This window comes from Chiroxiphia lanceolata, chromosome 3, assembly GCF_009829145.1.
Source record: "Chiroxiphia lanceolata isolate bChiLan1 chromosome 3, bChiLan1.pri, whole genome shotgun sequence".
In the NCBI taxonomy this organism is placed as follows: Eukaryota; Metazoa; Chordata; class Aves; order Passeriformes; family Pipridae; genus Chiroxiphia; species Chiroxiphia lanceolata.
The window spans coordinates 87,078,383-87,092,755 of record NC_045639.1 but is presented as its reverse complement, the minus strand read 5'-3'; the positions used below and the strand labels follow the sequence as shown (position 1 = coordinate 87,092,755).

The 14,373-nt window shown below is 35.8% G+C and overlaps 1 protein-coding gene across 6 annotated transcripts in view; it reads left to right on the top strand.

Annotated features, from left to right (window-relative positions):
* FAM135A (family with sequence similarity 135 member A) overlaps positions 1-14,373 on the top strand; it is an 87,134-nt gene that overhangs the window by 46,140 nt on the left and 26,621 nt on the right. For 5 of the 6 annotated variants that reach the window (XR_004356467.1, XM_032684629.1, XM_032684630.1 and 2 more), the window contains 8 exons: positions 2,628-2,767; positions 2,899-2,969; positions 3,282-3,455; positions 6,097-6,223; positions 6,583-6,736; positions 9,375-9,452; positions 11,644-11,693; positions 13,405-13,560. Coding sequence is in view for 5 of the 6 variants with exons in the window: in XM_032684629.1 (XP_032540520.1) it covers positions 2,628-2,767; positions 2,899-2,969; positions 3,282-3,455; positions 6,097-6,223; positions 6,583-6,736; positions 9,375-9,452; positions 11,644-11,693; positions 13,405-13,560 (950 nt within the window). In the remaining variant the exon portion in view is untranslated. The remainder of the gene's footprint in view (positions 1-2,627; positions 2,768-2,898; positions 2,970-3,281; positions 3,456-6,096; positions 6,224-6,582; positions 6,737-9,374; positions 9,453-11,643; positions 11,694-13,404; positions 13,561-14,373) is intronic. The other variant, XM_032684633.1, reaches the window with a different exon arrangement.

Genomic DNA, 14,373 nt, shown 5'->3' with positions numbered 1-14,373 from the left:
TTGTGGACATGACAGTGCTACTTCTTGGTGAGGATCCCTGCTTTCCGTTCACTTCAGCTGCTCGCTTATTTTAGCAGAGCTGGATGCTTTAGATCAGACTTGCAGCTCTCCTGCTGAAGGTGGAGGAGTAGCTGATACTAGTTCCTGAGACTGCTGTTACGTGCATAAAATAGCTGCTATTAGGGTATGTGTGGAGTAGCACTTAGAGTGTTGACCTGTGTGGAAGTGTTGCGTGTTGACCATAGAGGAGACTGGTCAGGAGGCCACTACTCCCACTCTTAAGAATGATGATCAGGTACTTCTTCCTATACTTTTCTGTCTCTTCTCTCTTTCTCATACTTACCTATTCTGAATCCTATCACTTTGATGTGTCATGGTTTTCCCACTCCAGTTCAAGTCTTTTTACCTACTTCTGGCTCTCCCTAGCCTCTGCACAAGTCACCTCAGTTTCCTTACCTTTGTGTTTTCCCCTCTCCTGCAGACAGTTTGACCTCTCTCCTCCTTTTATTTCTGCAAGTCAAATATAAAGTCTTAGTTTTTCCTCTTCTTTCTGTTCCTTTGCGTCTCCTTCCGTCCCTTGTCCAGCCCTTTCCAGCTCTTAGTGAGGTCCTTTGTTAATAGAAATGGAAAACAGTTTATTTAAATTTCCCACATCAGCTAGTTCACTGGAATTGCTTGCTGCCCAGCATGACTGTCATTAAATATATCATAGGGTGATTCACTTGCTTTAGCTCTAGCCTTGTGAAGGTCTCTTGTTATTCTTGTCATTTGAAGGAAGATGTCATGCTCCAGAAAGTTATAAGAAAGACCTATGTATGTCTAGCCTGTATGAGGTTGTTTCAGATTTTAGGGTATTCTGAATTCCTCCTTCTCTCAAAAATTTGTGGCTGGTTTTCAGAGGAAAAAAAGTTGGGGGGGACAACAAAAGCAGGTTAGGAAGGAATGAGATTCATCTGTTTTTGTGATGCAAGAGTAAATTAATTCCCCGCTATTTTTTCCCCTTCATTGAGGAAAAGGCTTTTTGTGTGGTTAGAAGCTTAGAAAGAGTCTTGACCAGTCAAGTCAGTGCACCGTCAATTTAAAAAATAGTAGTTCTGCCTTATTGACCTCATGTTTGTGAGACCTTACTCCCCATGTGGAAGTGGCTCAGCCTGTTCCTGACATCAGGTTTTCCTCTGCAGTTCCCCTCTCTCTTTTGAGGGTGTGGATTCGCATTACACTGGAGTCAGCAGAACTGAGGGCTGTAACTCAGGACTGGATGGTGCACAGGAAGTGGGACCTTGGCCGTTTGTCTCCAGCTCTTCTTTTGTATCAAACAGGAGCAGGATCCCTTTTGCTGATGCTGTGCAGTTATATCAGATTGTGCCATGTGAAACCATACCTGCTCTGCCCTTCACCTGTAACAGATGACACAGGTGAACATAAGATGAAAGTGGCATTATACATAGGGGAATTACACTGTAGTGATTCAGCCTTTGTAAGCATTTTGTCCAGGACACCTAAACCAAAGATATGTATGGAAGCACTTCAGCAAAACCCAGTGTTAGTACTTGTTTCTAGTTTCTGAAAGGAAGTTGAACTAAGATGTTACTAAGATTATAGAGTGGGAATGTTTGCCAAGGGTAGTGATATTCTGTCAGAGCCCCCAGATCTGTAGAGTGCAAACTGCAGATTTTTTTCCCCCTGTGGATTCTGTTGAAATAATTTATTAAGAAGAATCGAAAGAATTTTAAAAATGTTATTTATCCCCATTTACACATTTTCTAAGACTTTGTGTTCTGGTAGAGGTTGATGTTACTGAGCTTTTTTGTAAGAGGAGTGATAAGAAAGTATCAGTATTTTTGTTAATTCTGTTCTTCCAAGTTACATCTTCTTTTATCTATTTTTCTTCAGAGGATAGTACCCATTACAATACTTCCTGTGTGAAAACCCCTTGTTATTATGATAAATACTTCCTCGGTAACTGTTTTAAAATATTCTCTTTCTCGTTTCTTCTGCAAGTCTTTTAACATATATTTTTTTTGTTGGCAAAAGATTCCCCAATTATTTATCACAGTTTTCTGAACTCTTTTTGATGAGTAGCCTCAGGATTGAAAGCATAAGCGTCATATTGCATGAGAAATATAAGCTTCAGTTGATAAACTTGGAACTGGTCTGGCCAGAGTAGGATGCAAAGATATGGAAGGCAAGAATGAGCCACCTCTGTTCTTGATTAATTCAGTGGAGTGGTATATGTCATTTAACCTCTTTATCTCATCTGTAGGTAATTAAGAGTCCTCAGTGCGGTTAAACCCTGCAAATCAACGTGAATGCTGGATGAAACAAGACAGATTTCAAGACTTTTATTAGAATTTTTAATGCCTAGAATGTCTTACTTCGATTCATAACAAAGAAAAAATTCTTCAGTTCAGAACTTAAATTAAATGCAAATTAAATTAAAAATATTTATACAGTGTTTCTTTGAAACAAAATGTACTCCTTCAAACTCCAGCAGTTGCTGACTGAAAACTGCTGATATTATTAGTGTTACAGTTTTAATAGTGGTCGTGAAACTGATGGAAATGATAGTTCCACTCACTTGCGGCTCTGAGTTTTCCAGTTCTGTTAATACTTGTTTCTCTCTCCAGGTACAGATCTTGCCTTTCCTGCTTCAGTCCATGACAATATAGTTTGCAGTAAAACATTTCAGATTCTTTACAAAAATGAGGAAGTTTCTGTGAACGATGTGATGATTTTCAAAATAAAAATGCTGTTGGATGAGAGGAAGGTAATCTGCCATTCAACTTTACTCTATTCGGATAATTCAGTCTTCATTATGAAGACATTCAAATTCTACCAATTTGAATTGGTACAAATAAGGGACCTGAAAGATTTCATGCTTCTACAATTTCTTTGTAGATTGAGGAGTCACTTAATGAAATGAATTTTCTACTAACATTAGATCTACACTTCACGGATACAGACTATTCGTAAGTTTAAATATGGAAGTTTTTATTAAAGCGACAATATATGTTAACTTTTTGAACTGATTAAATCTGTATTATTTATAGGTGCAGTGTGTTCATATTAGACATAAATGATGGTTAAAAACAAATCCACTGCTCAAGTCTTTATAGATTTCATAACTGGTTTGTCTCATTCTGATAAATTTCTTTTCCTGGGGGAGATGCCTTTGCATTCCAAAGTATAGACCTATGCTAAATTGCCAACTGTGTCAGTTATTAATAACTTGCATTTTAAGTATAGTTGTTCTAATTGTATGTTTCTTAATTTCTTTTTAGACCAGATGACCTGAGCACACTACAGCCAATTAGTAGCCGAACTTTAAAGTTGCACTTTAACTTACACCAGGGCCTTCATCATTACGTCAACGTTATGTTTGATTACTTCCACCTTTCTGTCATATCGGTTATAGTCCATGCTTCTTTGGTTGCTCTGCATCAGCCATTGATAAGGTAATCTCTCATTAATAAAATGCAAATACATTATTGAGTGTTCAAATGGAAATGCTATAAAAACAGAATAATTAAGAAGGAATTAAATCTATGGCCAATATTGTTTTCTGTATGGTGATTTTAGAATACTGGACCCAGAGGGATGAGAAACTTCTTGTTTTCAAAGTTACCTGAAAAAAATTTGTTGGTTTTTTTTTTGTTAGAAATAAGAGCATGTAATGTAGAAAAGAGATAATACCCAAGACCGGAGAAGTGGAGGAATGTATAAATATCTGTATTTATACATGTATATTTGTATGTATAAAAATTTATGAATTTTCCTAATCAGGGAGATCTGCTGCTTACTCTAGTTAGTGACTGAAATAGCTGCCATTAATACAAATAGGGCATCTTCTGTTAGCTGTCTTATCTGCAGAGTTTTCAGTTACTGCTTGAATGGCAGTGATGTCTGCAAATGATGCATTTACTATTTTCTTAAAGTAAATGGAACTGGAGAATTTACTTTTCTCTTTAAAAAAGATCTTGCCTCATTTTTACTGGAGCCTTTTTTATATCATTTACTTATGTCACCCTTTGCAATGTTTACTTCTCTCTGTCAAAAGTAAGTGTGAAAAAGGGCTGTACAGTCAGACACAGTCACACATATGAAGTGTTCTTTAAACAGCTTTTTCTTTAGCATATCTGTCTTTTCCTTTTTTCGTTATCTTCACATATACAATGATACTGCCCCTAAGTTTGTTCATATTCAAGTTCAGTCTGTGCTGTAAATACCCAAACCTTTAGCTTAAGATATTGACTGCTTTTGCCTGTCTTCACATCATCAGAGTTATATCTCTGTGTATGTTAGAGAGCTGTTCTGTGCAATAGGGCTGTGCTGGTGTGGAGGATTCAACTGGCTTATGTGCTTTTTTGTTCTTTTTTCCCCTCTCCAAGTGGTTTGAGTTGTTTTGATGATGTGTTTTAGGCATGGTTATATATAGTAGATGAGCTGACACGTCTGAAGGGATAGTGCAGTAGTATATGGGATAGAAACAAGTCCTGAGGAGGTGGGAATTGTTGTTGGAAACTTCATCTGATAAATGCACTTAAATGCACTTTTTAATGCACTTAAAGTAGCATCGTGTATGTAAAGTGTGCATTGCCACACTGTACTGCATCTGAAATTGAGGCATTAAACCTGTATGTATCCCATAGCTGTAGGGCTGAACTTAACTTCATTGTCAGAAATTGAAAAATAGGTTTTGCTACTAATTTACAGTTAGAAACGAATTTGTCCCTGCTGACCTTTTAAAAAGCTGTAGTTAATCTGAGGGTTTTCCTACATATTTTTCCTCTGTTTTTGGCTTTTCAAGTGATGATACAATAATGCGAATTAATTTCAAATCTCAACTTGATACAGCTTGTGTAAAGAGATATTGGAACAAAACAGCAACTTCTATGCTGCTTCCATTATCTTTAGAGTAGATTGTTGCTGGTGTCCACAAAATTATTAAGGATTCGCAGTGTCCCTTAAATCAGCTTAGGATGGGGAGAGGAAGAAACTTGCAAATTTTATTTCTGCTGGGCTCCCCCATATTTAGCACATAGCAAATACTTGATAGTTGCAGTATCCACATCTGGCTCACTTTTCTGGAGCACCTCTTTCTGAAAAACCTGAAAATTGCAGGCATCACTCCTCTTCATCCTTTGGGCTTTCATGGGTGACAGTTTTGCTCCTCTGTTTGGATCATGCTTACATTATTGGCACCTCTTCCTTTCCTATAGGGGGTTTACTTTTTGAGTGTTTTGTTCTTCAGAGTATCATCCAGGTTCACTTTCTCTGTGAACAACCAGTATTAACACTTCCATTGAAAGAGAGGAGCTAATTTTACTTGATTACAGCCCTGAAGGCCTGTGCAATCTACTCTTTTTTATTAACCTGTCATTGCTTATTTCTGCCCGTTACTTAATAGTCCTCACTTTCTGCATTCATTTATTTTTCATTCATTTTTTCTGGTTCTTCTCACAAGGCTACTGTTGCAGTTTGCTCTGTTCTCCCAGGGGTTCAGGATGGGATCTCCTCCTCAGTAGGCAGAGGTCAGGCATCCCTTAGGAAAACAGCAATGGCAGTTTGTGTGACAGCTTTTCAACATCTTGCTACTGCTTCATTTTTAAGAGGTAAAGTCCCCACAGCAAAGTTGGCAGAAAATGAACACTTCTTACCTGTTATAGTTCAGAATTTATCTCTATGGCTTAAACTTTCAGGAATATTGTTTAAATTCATTGAGATTTGCCTTAGAAATAACGAGGAAGAGGTTCCACGATCTCCTGGCCTAGTCTGCTGACCTTCATGGTGAGAGATGGCCACAGAACAGCTGAGAGTAATAATTTGTTAAATTTCTCCAACTAGTTGGAGACCTGTTTTGAAGAGAACTACTTTAGAAGCACTGCTCCCCTGGCACAGCATCAGAGACTTAATTGAGGTATCTGGGTCATTGTGAAGGGTTCTGTAAGAGCAGACCACCATCTAGGAACTTACAGGATCTTACCGAGGGTCCTTGTTTCTACTACTTTTCAAGAAAAATCAAGGATTTGTTTTAACTGCGATAGCTTGGTGACGCGTAGTATGTTCAAATTATCAATTCATTTGTGCTTTTTGCAGTTTTCCTCGCCCAGTGAAGAATACATGGTTGAACAGGAATGCACCAGCACAAAACAGGGACTCTGTGATTCCTTCTCTTGAAAGTGTGGTCTTTGGCAATAACTACACAAAACAGTTATCAGCAGACGTAAGACTATATCAGTTTAAGATTTTATTTGTATTCTGTTGGGAGGTGAGAATATTATCTTTTCTGCAGGAATATTACTTGATAAAGAATGAATTTTGTTGGAGTTACTTTGAGATGCCATGTGATAAGGGAAATAAGAAAAATTGTTCCAAAAGGCTGTGTTCCATGCTTCAGGAACATACAGGTGGAAAGCTTACAATATTAAGCGTTTAAACTTCTTTTTTAATGTCTTGCAATCCATTGAAAATCACAAAAGTGAGAAGTTTGTGAAAAGAGGCAATTGTTTATCTTTTTTAGTCATTCTCCTAACACTTCATTTATTGTACAAAATTAATGTGTGCCGTTTTTCTTTATTTTAGGGTTGCAGCTTTGTTGTTTCAGAATCTTTCCTCAGCCATGCTTACAATTTCCACTATACACTTTGTGCCAGTTTACTGCTTGCTTTCAAAGGGTTACACAGCTATTTCATTATGATAACAAAGGAGCTCCCCTCTTCTCACCGAATTGAACTGGGTATGTTCAGTTTAATAAAATGCATCACTTTCTTGTCAATGTTCATTAAGAATACACTCTTCTAGACTAAACTGTCACCAATCTCATGCATCTGGTATATCTAAAATATTTTTGCTTGAAGAAAAAATAAAGTAGAAAGAAGTACTGTCACCTTATTAATAAAATAAGGCGATAAGAGCCTAAGTATATGCAAGTGTATCTTTTCTTGTTGGTCTTGATTTGTGCAGTTATTTCAAATCAGTATGTTTAGTGGTGAGAAAGTCAGAGAAGCTCTTAATCCAAGTAGCACACTGCACTTCTTTGTTTGTTATATGGAAACTTTGCATATTTGTACAAAAATATGTAGCTCTGTAAGCTTTTGATTTGAGAAGAATATTTTAATGGAAACTTATCTGAAAAAAGACCTACAAGAAAAAATTGCTGCTGGCTCAGTTTATATTGTAACTTTTTAAACAGATTTAGGTACCACGAAGACTTCTAGTTAACCACATTTGATGAAAATAACTGCAAAAGCATTAAATGAAATGTATGGAAATGCACATGTACATTACATTTCTGTAGAATGCAGATACATTAGAGAGCCAAGTCTCAATTTGTGAAGTAGAAGAGCAGTGCAAGTAAAAAAGGAAAGTACATTGACATTGGAAAGAATGATTTAGACTTTTTTCTCAGCAAGCATATACCTTTTTTAGTCATGTTCTGACTTTTGGAATTTACATGTAGACAGCATTCATTGATTTTTGTATTGTTTAACTTTACCATTGTCAAAACTAAGCATAGTGAAACAGTAAGGTTAGCAATTGAGATACGAAAGCTGTTTTAAAAATGTATATGGTCAATTAATGATTCAAACAAATGTTTCACTTGTGTATTACAAAATACAAAACTTTTTAGGGGAAGAAATTTTTTTGACGGAGTATATCAGAAATCTGTAGAAAAATACTAGAAACTGAGGCTTTTCCTTTATGGAAGTACTGCAACACGCTGCAAAGAACATCTGTGTCAGTTATCTTAATATGGAGGGAAACACCTTATTAAAGGAATAACTCAGCTCTTAGTCTTCCTTTTAAGGTCCAAATGTATTTTTTTCGAAATCATAAAACCATAGGATCGTTTAGGTTGGAAAAGACCTCTAAAGATCATGGAGTCCAAGCATTAACCCAGCACCACCATGTTCACCACTAAACCATATCCCCAGGTGCCACATCCACATGCCTTTTGAACACCTCGAGGGATGGTGACTCCACCACTTCCCTGGGCAGCTTGTTCCAATGCCTGATCACCCTTTCAGTGAAGAAATTTTTCATAATATGCAATCTAAACCTCCCCTGGTGCAGCTTGAGACCATTTCCTTTTGACCTGTCACTAGTTTCCTGGGAGAAGAGGCTGAGCCCCCCACCTGGCTACACCCTCCTTTCAGGTAGTTGCAGAGAGCAGTAAGGTCTCCCCTGAGCCTCCTTTTCTCCCTGCTAAAGAACCTCAGCTTCCTCGGCCGCTCCTCATAGAACTTGTGCTCCCTTCACCACCTCCACTGCCCTCCTGGACACACTCCATCAGCTCAATAGAGTCTGATGGCATTATTGTTATTGTAAGGATAGGCTTAGACTAAATCTTGATGCTTAAGTGTTTCAGACAGGACCTTCAATTCCCTTAAAACATTCCTTCACAATATATATAAATAATAGAAAAAAGCCAGCCACCGAGTTGCATACTTGGGTTATATCTTTCAATTTAGCTTACCTTTGGGAATGAAAGTTTGAACAGAAATACTCAAAATAAATATCTGAAGAGAATATTACAGCTTACATTTAACATTCATTGTATGTGCTGTGCTGAGAGTTTGTTTCCTGTGGGTTTGATTTTTTTATTTTTATTATGTCTCTTCTAGAATTACTTTGTTTTTTTGTATTTGTAAATATCTTTTTCATTTATTTCAGTTATTTTATATATATACTGATTGGGACAATTGATGTAATAAAAAGTACTAATAATGTAAATACTAATTCTTACTTTTTGCTTATGAAAAATAACTAATGCCTACCATTAACACTAATTTCTCTAAAATCTATCAACAGTAAAAAAAAAAGCTGTGTTTCTGAAATGTCTGTAAAGAAATTGAAGCTCACTGAACCTCACAAAGTACAAAACTGTCATTCTCAATTTTTTTTAATTTTTAAATTAACTATTTTATAGCGGATATTTTATCTGTGAAGTTTAAATGGGCATTGCAGAAGAGAATATCTAGTCCTGTTTAAACTCCAGAATCATTACTTTTTTTGTTTTAAATTATTATCTCTCTAATTTTGTTTCTTCTGTTTGCTTTGCTGTTGCTCTGTCATATAATTTTAACACGAGAGTGATTTTGCAGAAGCATGTGCAGACAGCTGTTGGACTTGATAAGTGTAATTGAGCATTTAAGTATTACTTGTTTCAGGAAATAAAAAAATGCTACCTTAATGTGTATCACAAGTGACACTCTAGAAACTACACTAAAATGGTCTATTTTCATGTACTGGTCTAACTGCACTAATTGCTAGGCTAGCAATAAGCTCTTTTACTAACTTTAAGGCAAATAATAAATCACAGATGAAAACCAGAGTGTAGTAACTAGTCATGTGTGTGCAATCCCTGTAACTAGCCAAGGCCAGCATGCAGGTCCTTTATGAACGCCTTCTCAGAAGAAAATATCCACGAACCCAGAGAGACGCCTACCTAGGTATGTTTTCAAAGCAGGTGATATAACCCCTCAGATTTTTATTGATTCTATAAAATATTATATTATTAATAATGATATAAAATATTACATTCTTTTATAGACAGGAACAGTATTTTACTATTCAGCCATTTTGAACATATGATAAACTCTGAAGTCTGCAGAATTGAGCTACTTACTTCTAGGCTGAATATAGATAATAAAATGAGACATTATTGCTGTTCTTTGGTTTAGCATTGTTCTTCTTTACTAAACAAAAATGACTGAAGAATTCAGTCAGTCATCAACATTAAAAGAAATTGCTAAAAAATGTAGTTTCATTTAATTCAATACAGTCTTTTATTTATTTTTTTTTTAGATAATTAAAGACTAATAGCTTTTCTTTCTGAGAAATCTTTCAAGTTGCTTCTAGTATCTCAAGATTTGATTCTTCCAAACACTACACAAGACATTACCAGAGCTTAGGGTGCATTTGTCCATATCTGCATGGCCAGTTCTCCCTTTGGAGAGTGTCAGTGTTGGCCTGATGCTGAACAAAAGATGACATGCTGTTTAAGCACAAGGAAGTTTCTGATTGGAAAAGGATATAATGGCATTTCAGTCTCATAGGAGGTCACCAGCTTAATCATCTTCAGCTGCATTTTGGTTTTGTTGTAAAAAGAAAAAACTATTTTTTAGCAGTGTCAGCAAAATTGCATCAGATAGTTGCTGGGTGAACATTACATTTTAGTGCTTGAGTTCCTTTTGTCTTGTATTATCACAGTTCCTTTTTTTTTTCTTAATATAGCATTGTAGTTTGGGGTTTTCTGTAGCGATTTTAGATTTCAGAGTTTTAAATCTTGTTCAACAAGCCTGTTCTCAACTGAAGTGTGACAAACAAGATAAATAATCAGTATTTTGTCATAAATAAACCATTTAATTTTTCACTAATGACAAAATTTGGCCACACCAAAAGTAGTATCATATTTTAAGCTGTTTTCATATATTTTCGGAATAATTGTCATCAAATGCTCTGTAGCAAATACAGGTATGTGTAGTTTCTTCCAACAGCTTTTGTAAATTTGTTTCTGAGAACTTCATGCATTCCTTCAATTTGCGTATTTTCTCAGAACTTTGAGTTGTATGAGTTAATTTGTGTGGCATTAAGTTTAAACCTAAGTATGTTGGATACAATTACTTGAAAATCCATGTATACTTACAAATCTAGGTTGTATAATTCAAAGATAACTTGAGTAAACACATCGTTGCTGTTCTGTAAACCTGTGTTGATTATCTGTATCCTAAGCTTATTATTGTGGGTTTCAAGGAATGTTTTGTTGGTGTGTGTTTTCAAGAAAAATTGTAGTCTTTTTCCTTGATATTGTGTTTCAAAAATGAAAAAGAAATACTTGTTACAGACCATTTTGGGGTTTATAAATTATTCCCTTGTTACTGGTGCCTCAGATGTAGAAGGAAATAAAACTTAGTACAAAATTATTTTTTAATTTATCAGATTCCCTTAAGTCAACAGGAATGATAAACAAGGAAAAACATCTACATAAAGGAATAAATCTGTTTTCTTCATAAATGAGTCATTCAAGGTTCAGATGCAGTTTAAGCTGCCATACTGTGGAAGACAAATTTGCTCTTAACATTGAGATATTGAGAGAAAGATCAGTTAAAGAACAGTTTTATTTGACTAAACTATGATTCCTCCGAGAATTAAAGAATTTTATTTTTATTCATGTAGCTTGCAAATCAGATAAATAATATACCTGTAGAATAATGATATTAGAATAAGGTTTCTCTGGAAAATCTGGTAGGAGAGGAATTGTATTACCTTGGTTGTGAATGATGACGCTGCTGAATAGCTGAGCAGCTCTAAATGAATAATCTGCAAAGTGTATCATCTAAATTACACTATTTTCAAATTTCATTTTTGAATGGAAAATTGGTATCCTTGACAGCATATCCTGATAAGTGATCCTGATAATTGCAAACTTTTTTTATTGTGTTCTGTCCTCAGTCTCAGAAACTGCTATGAAAATGTTTTAGTGGAAGTTTACCGTTTACTTGGCTGTGGCACTTACTATGACTTCCAAGTTTTATTTGATGGGTTCTTTTTAATGTTTTAAAATTGTTTGGTGATATAATTGGTTTCACTTTGCAACTTGGAAAGTGTGTTACTCATAGATGTGTCCTCTCATCTTTCCAGAAAACATAGATGTAGAAGTTCGTCTGACAGAATTGTGTGAGGAAGTAAAGGTACAATTTTTTAATGTATTAAGTATGTGAAATAACTAGAAGAGTAGAGGGTGGTGATTTCATATGCTTGGGAATAAACTGTTTCAGGGATAACAGCAAACACTTATTTAAATTCTTCCCGCAAAGAGAAACTGCTCAACTGACACCAAAAGTTAACTGACTTAGTGTGTCAGTAGTAGCCATGGTAACTTCTGCATATCATACAAATGTAGGTTATAGAAAGGTGGATTACTTGTAAGAAAATCACATTTTGAACTTACTACATTTAGAATTTGAATTCTGTGGGTTTGATGGTATCAGATAACAGTGTTACAAGATCAAGCAGTAGTAGTAGGTTGCACAAAAGCAGATTCTGCAAATGATCCCCTCATCCGGAAGGACTTGTTCTGTTATTGTCTCCTTTTCCTGTTTTCTCAGCATTCTCAAGGATACACTGTACTTCAGATTACTTAGATTTGTCTCCCCCAACTCTTTCCATAGTCAGAACTAGCCCCAGTTGAATAGCTAATTTCCTTGTCACAACGAAGTTTAAATAACAGGTTTTAAAACTTTTTCAAAAGATTATCCCTGCTTTGCTGCTGAGTGGGCCATCTGCCCAGCTTTGGAAGAGCAGTGGGCTTACCTTTTGTTACAGTAGCAGTAGCATAACTGCAAGAAAATGTAATACTGCCTTTAAAAGGATGTAATTTGTATAATTGGACACAAAGCCAGCGCTTTGTAATCTCTCTATGGGCAACTAATAACCTTACTCTATGTATTAAAATATTTTTTACATTTACATAGCTTCCCTGAATTCTTTAATTTCTCCCTTAGCTTGCTAAAGTATGTTTATGTTTTTTCTGTTATCTCTTTTCTGTTCTTTTGTGTGGTTCGCATCAAAAGTTTCTCTTATTTCCACTCTCACTTGTTAAGTTGGTATTTTAATATTTTCAGTCCTTTTTTCTACTTGCTTTTTAATATTGGTAGAGTTGGGTCTTTACTATCTTTTCTTTTTAAATCCTTTGCCTCAGTGCCTTATGTACCTGCAGTGAATTTCTGAAAAACTGTATTTTTTTCTAAAATGGCAGGGAACATAAGCCTAGCAGTGTACAATTGACTGGTGTGGGACTGTGTCACAGGATTACAGTACATTGTTAAGAAAGAAAAACTTGTTTCACACTGAATTTGTCTTGGTGTGCTCTGGTTCTAGGAAGCCTGTGCTGTAACACTGCTTCCTGACTATGCTTAAAGTGTACATAGGTATATAGCATCTTACAAAGGTTATTGTGAGTTGTGACTGTTCTAAAATGGAGATGTCTTTATTAAATTTTTACTTTAATAAAAAAGTTGGACGAACATAGCAAGTATTGATTTTTGGTTTCCTGATTCCTGTTCCTTTCAGGCACACTGTATGCTAGAAAACTGCATGTTAGAAAATACAGCAGTTGAACTCAGTTATCTTTGCCATAAATGGAATTGTTGCTTTAATTTATGGTCAGGAGTCCTAATTCTAAAAGGCAACTGGATAATATTTAATACAACATAAAATAATCTGTTATTGTTGTAGCATGAATTGATTCAGTTCTGATACTTAGTCAAAACAGTTCTCATTTGGAAGTTGGTTTTAAATGAAAATTCTCATTAAGATAAAGGACACTTCTTTTTTCTTAATTCTTGTCTATACATTATGGTTTTATCAGTGAATCATGTAACTATTTTTTTCTGACTTCAGAAAATGGAAAATCCTGATGAACTGGCAGAACTTATAAATATGAATCTTGCTCAGCTTTGCTCACTTCTGATGGCTCTCTGGGGGCAATTTCTGGAGGTCATTACCTTACAAGAGGAGGTCACAGCTTTACTAGCACAAGAGCATCACACGTTAAGAGTAAGTATTGATTTAGGCATGTTCTTAGGCTACTAGGACACATTGTTACAGAAATGTGTATCAAAATGAGACTCTATAATTTTTCTAGTTATAGTTGTAAAAGTTGGTTGGAATCATAAAGGGAGCTGTTGTGAGTGTTGCATTTGTTACCTTGTGTATAATTATAATATTCTTAGAATATAATACCTAAAATATGTTTATGAACCAACTAATTCACTGTTCTCTTGAATAAGAAATGCAGTTCAGAAGGCAGATTGCACTCTGTAGAATAAGTTACATTTGTGCAAACTGTTGTATTTCTCTGTGGGAGCCATGCCTAGTGCCCACCCTGTATTTTACTTCTCTGCTGCCTTTAGGCTGCCTGCTTACATCATAAAAAAAAATGCATTTCCTTCTGAACTAAGAATTTATAACATTCACAAGCTTTGAAAAGTCTGTTAAGTTGGATTTTAGAAAAGAAGAGATGTGCATGGTCTGGCATATGAGTACGTGTCTATATATATAAAACCATCTATAGTGAGTACATGTGCACACAGTTGGTCTGTGTGTGAGTGTGTGAGTGTGTGAGTGTGTGAGTGTGTGTGAGTGTGTGAGTGTGTGTGTGTGTGAGTGTGTGAGTGTGTGTGTGTGTGAGTGTGTGTGAGTGTGTGAGTGTGTGTGTGTGTGAGTGTGTGAGTGTGTGTGTGTGTGAGTGTGTGAGTGTGTGAGTGTGTGTGTGAGTGTGTGTGTGTGTGTGTGTGTGTGTGCGCACAGTTGCTGTGGGCTCTCTGCACACAAAACTGCTGCAGTGCTGGTTCCCATAGTGAAATATAT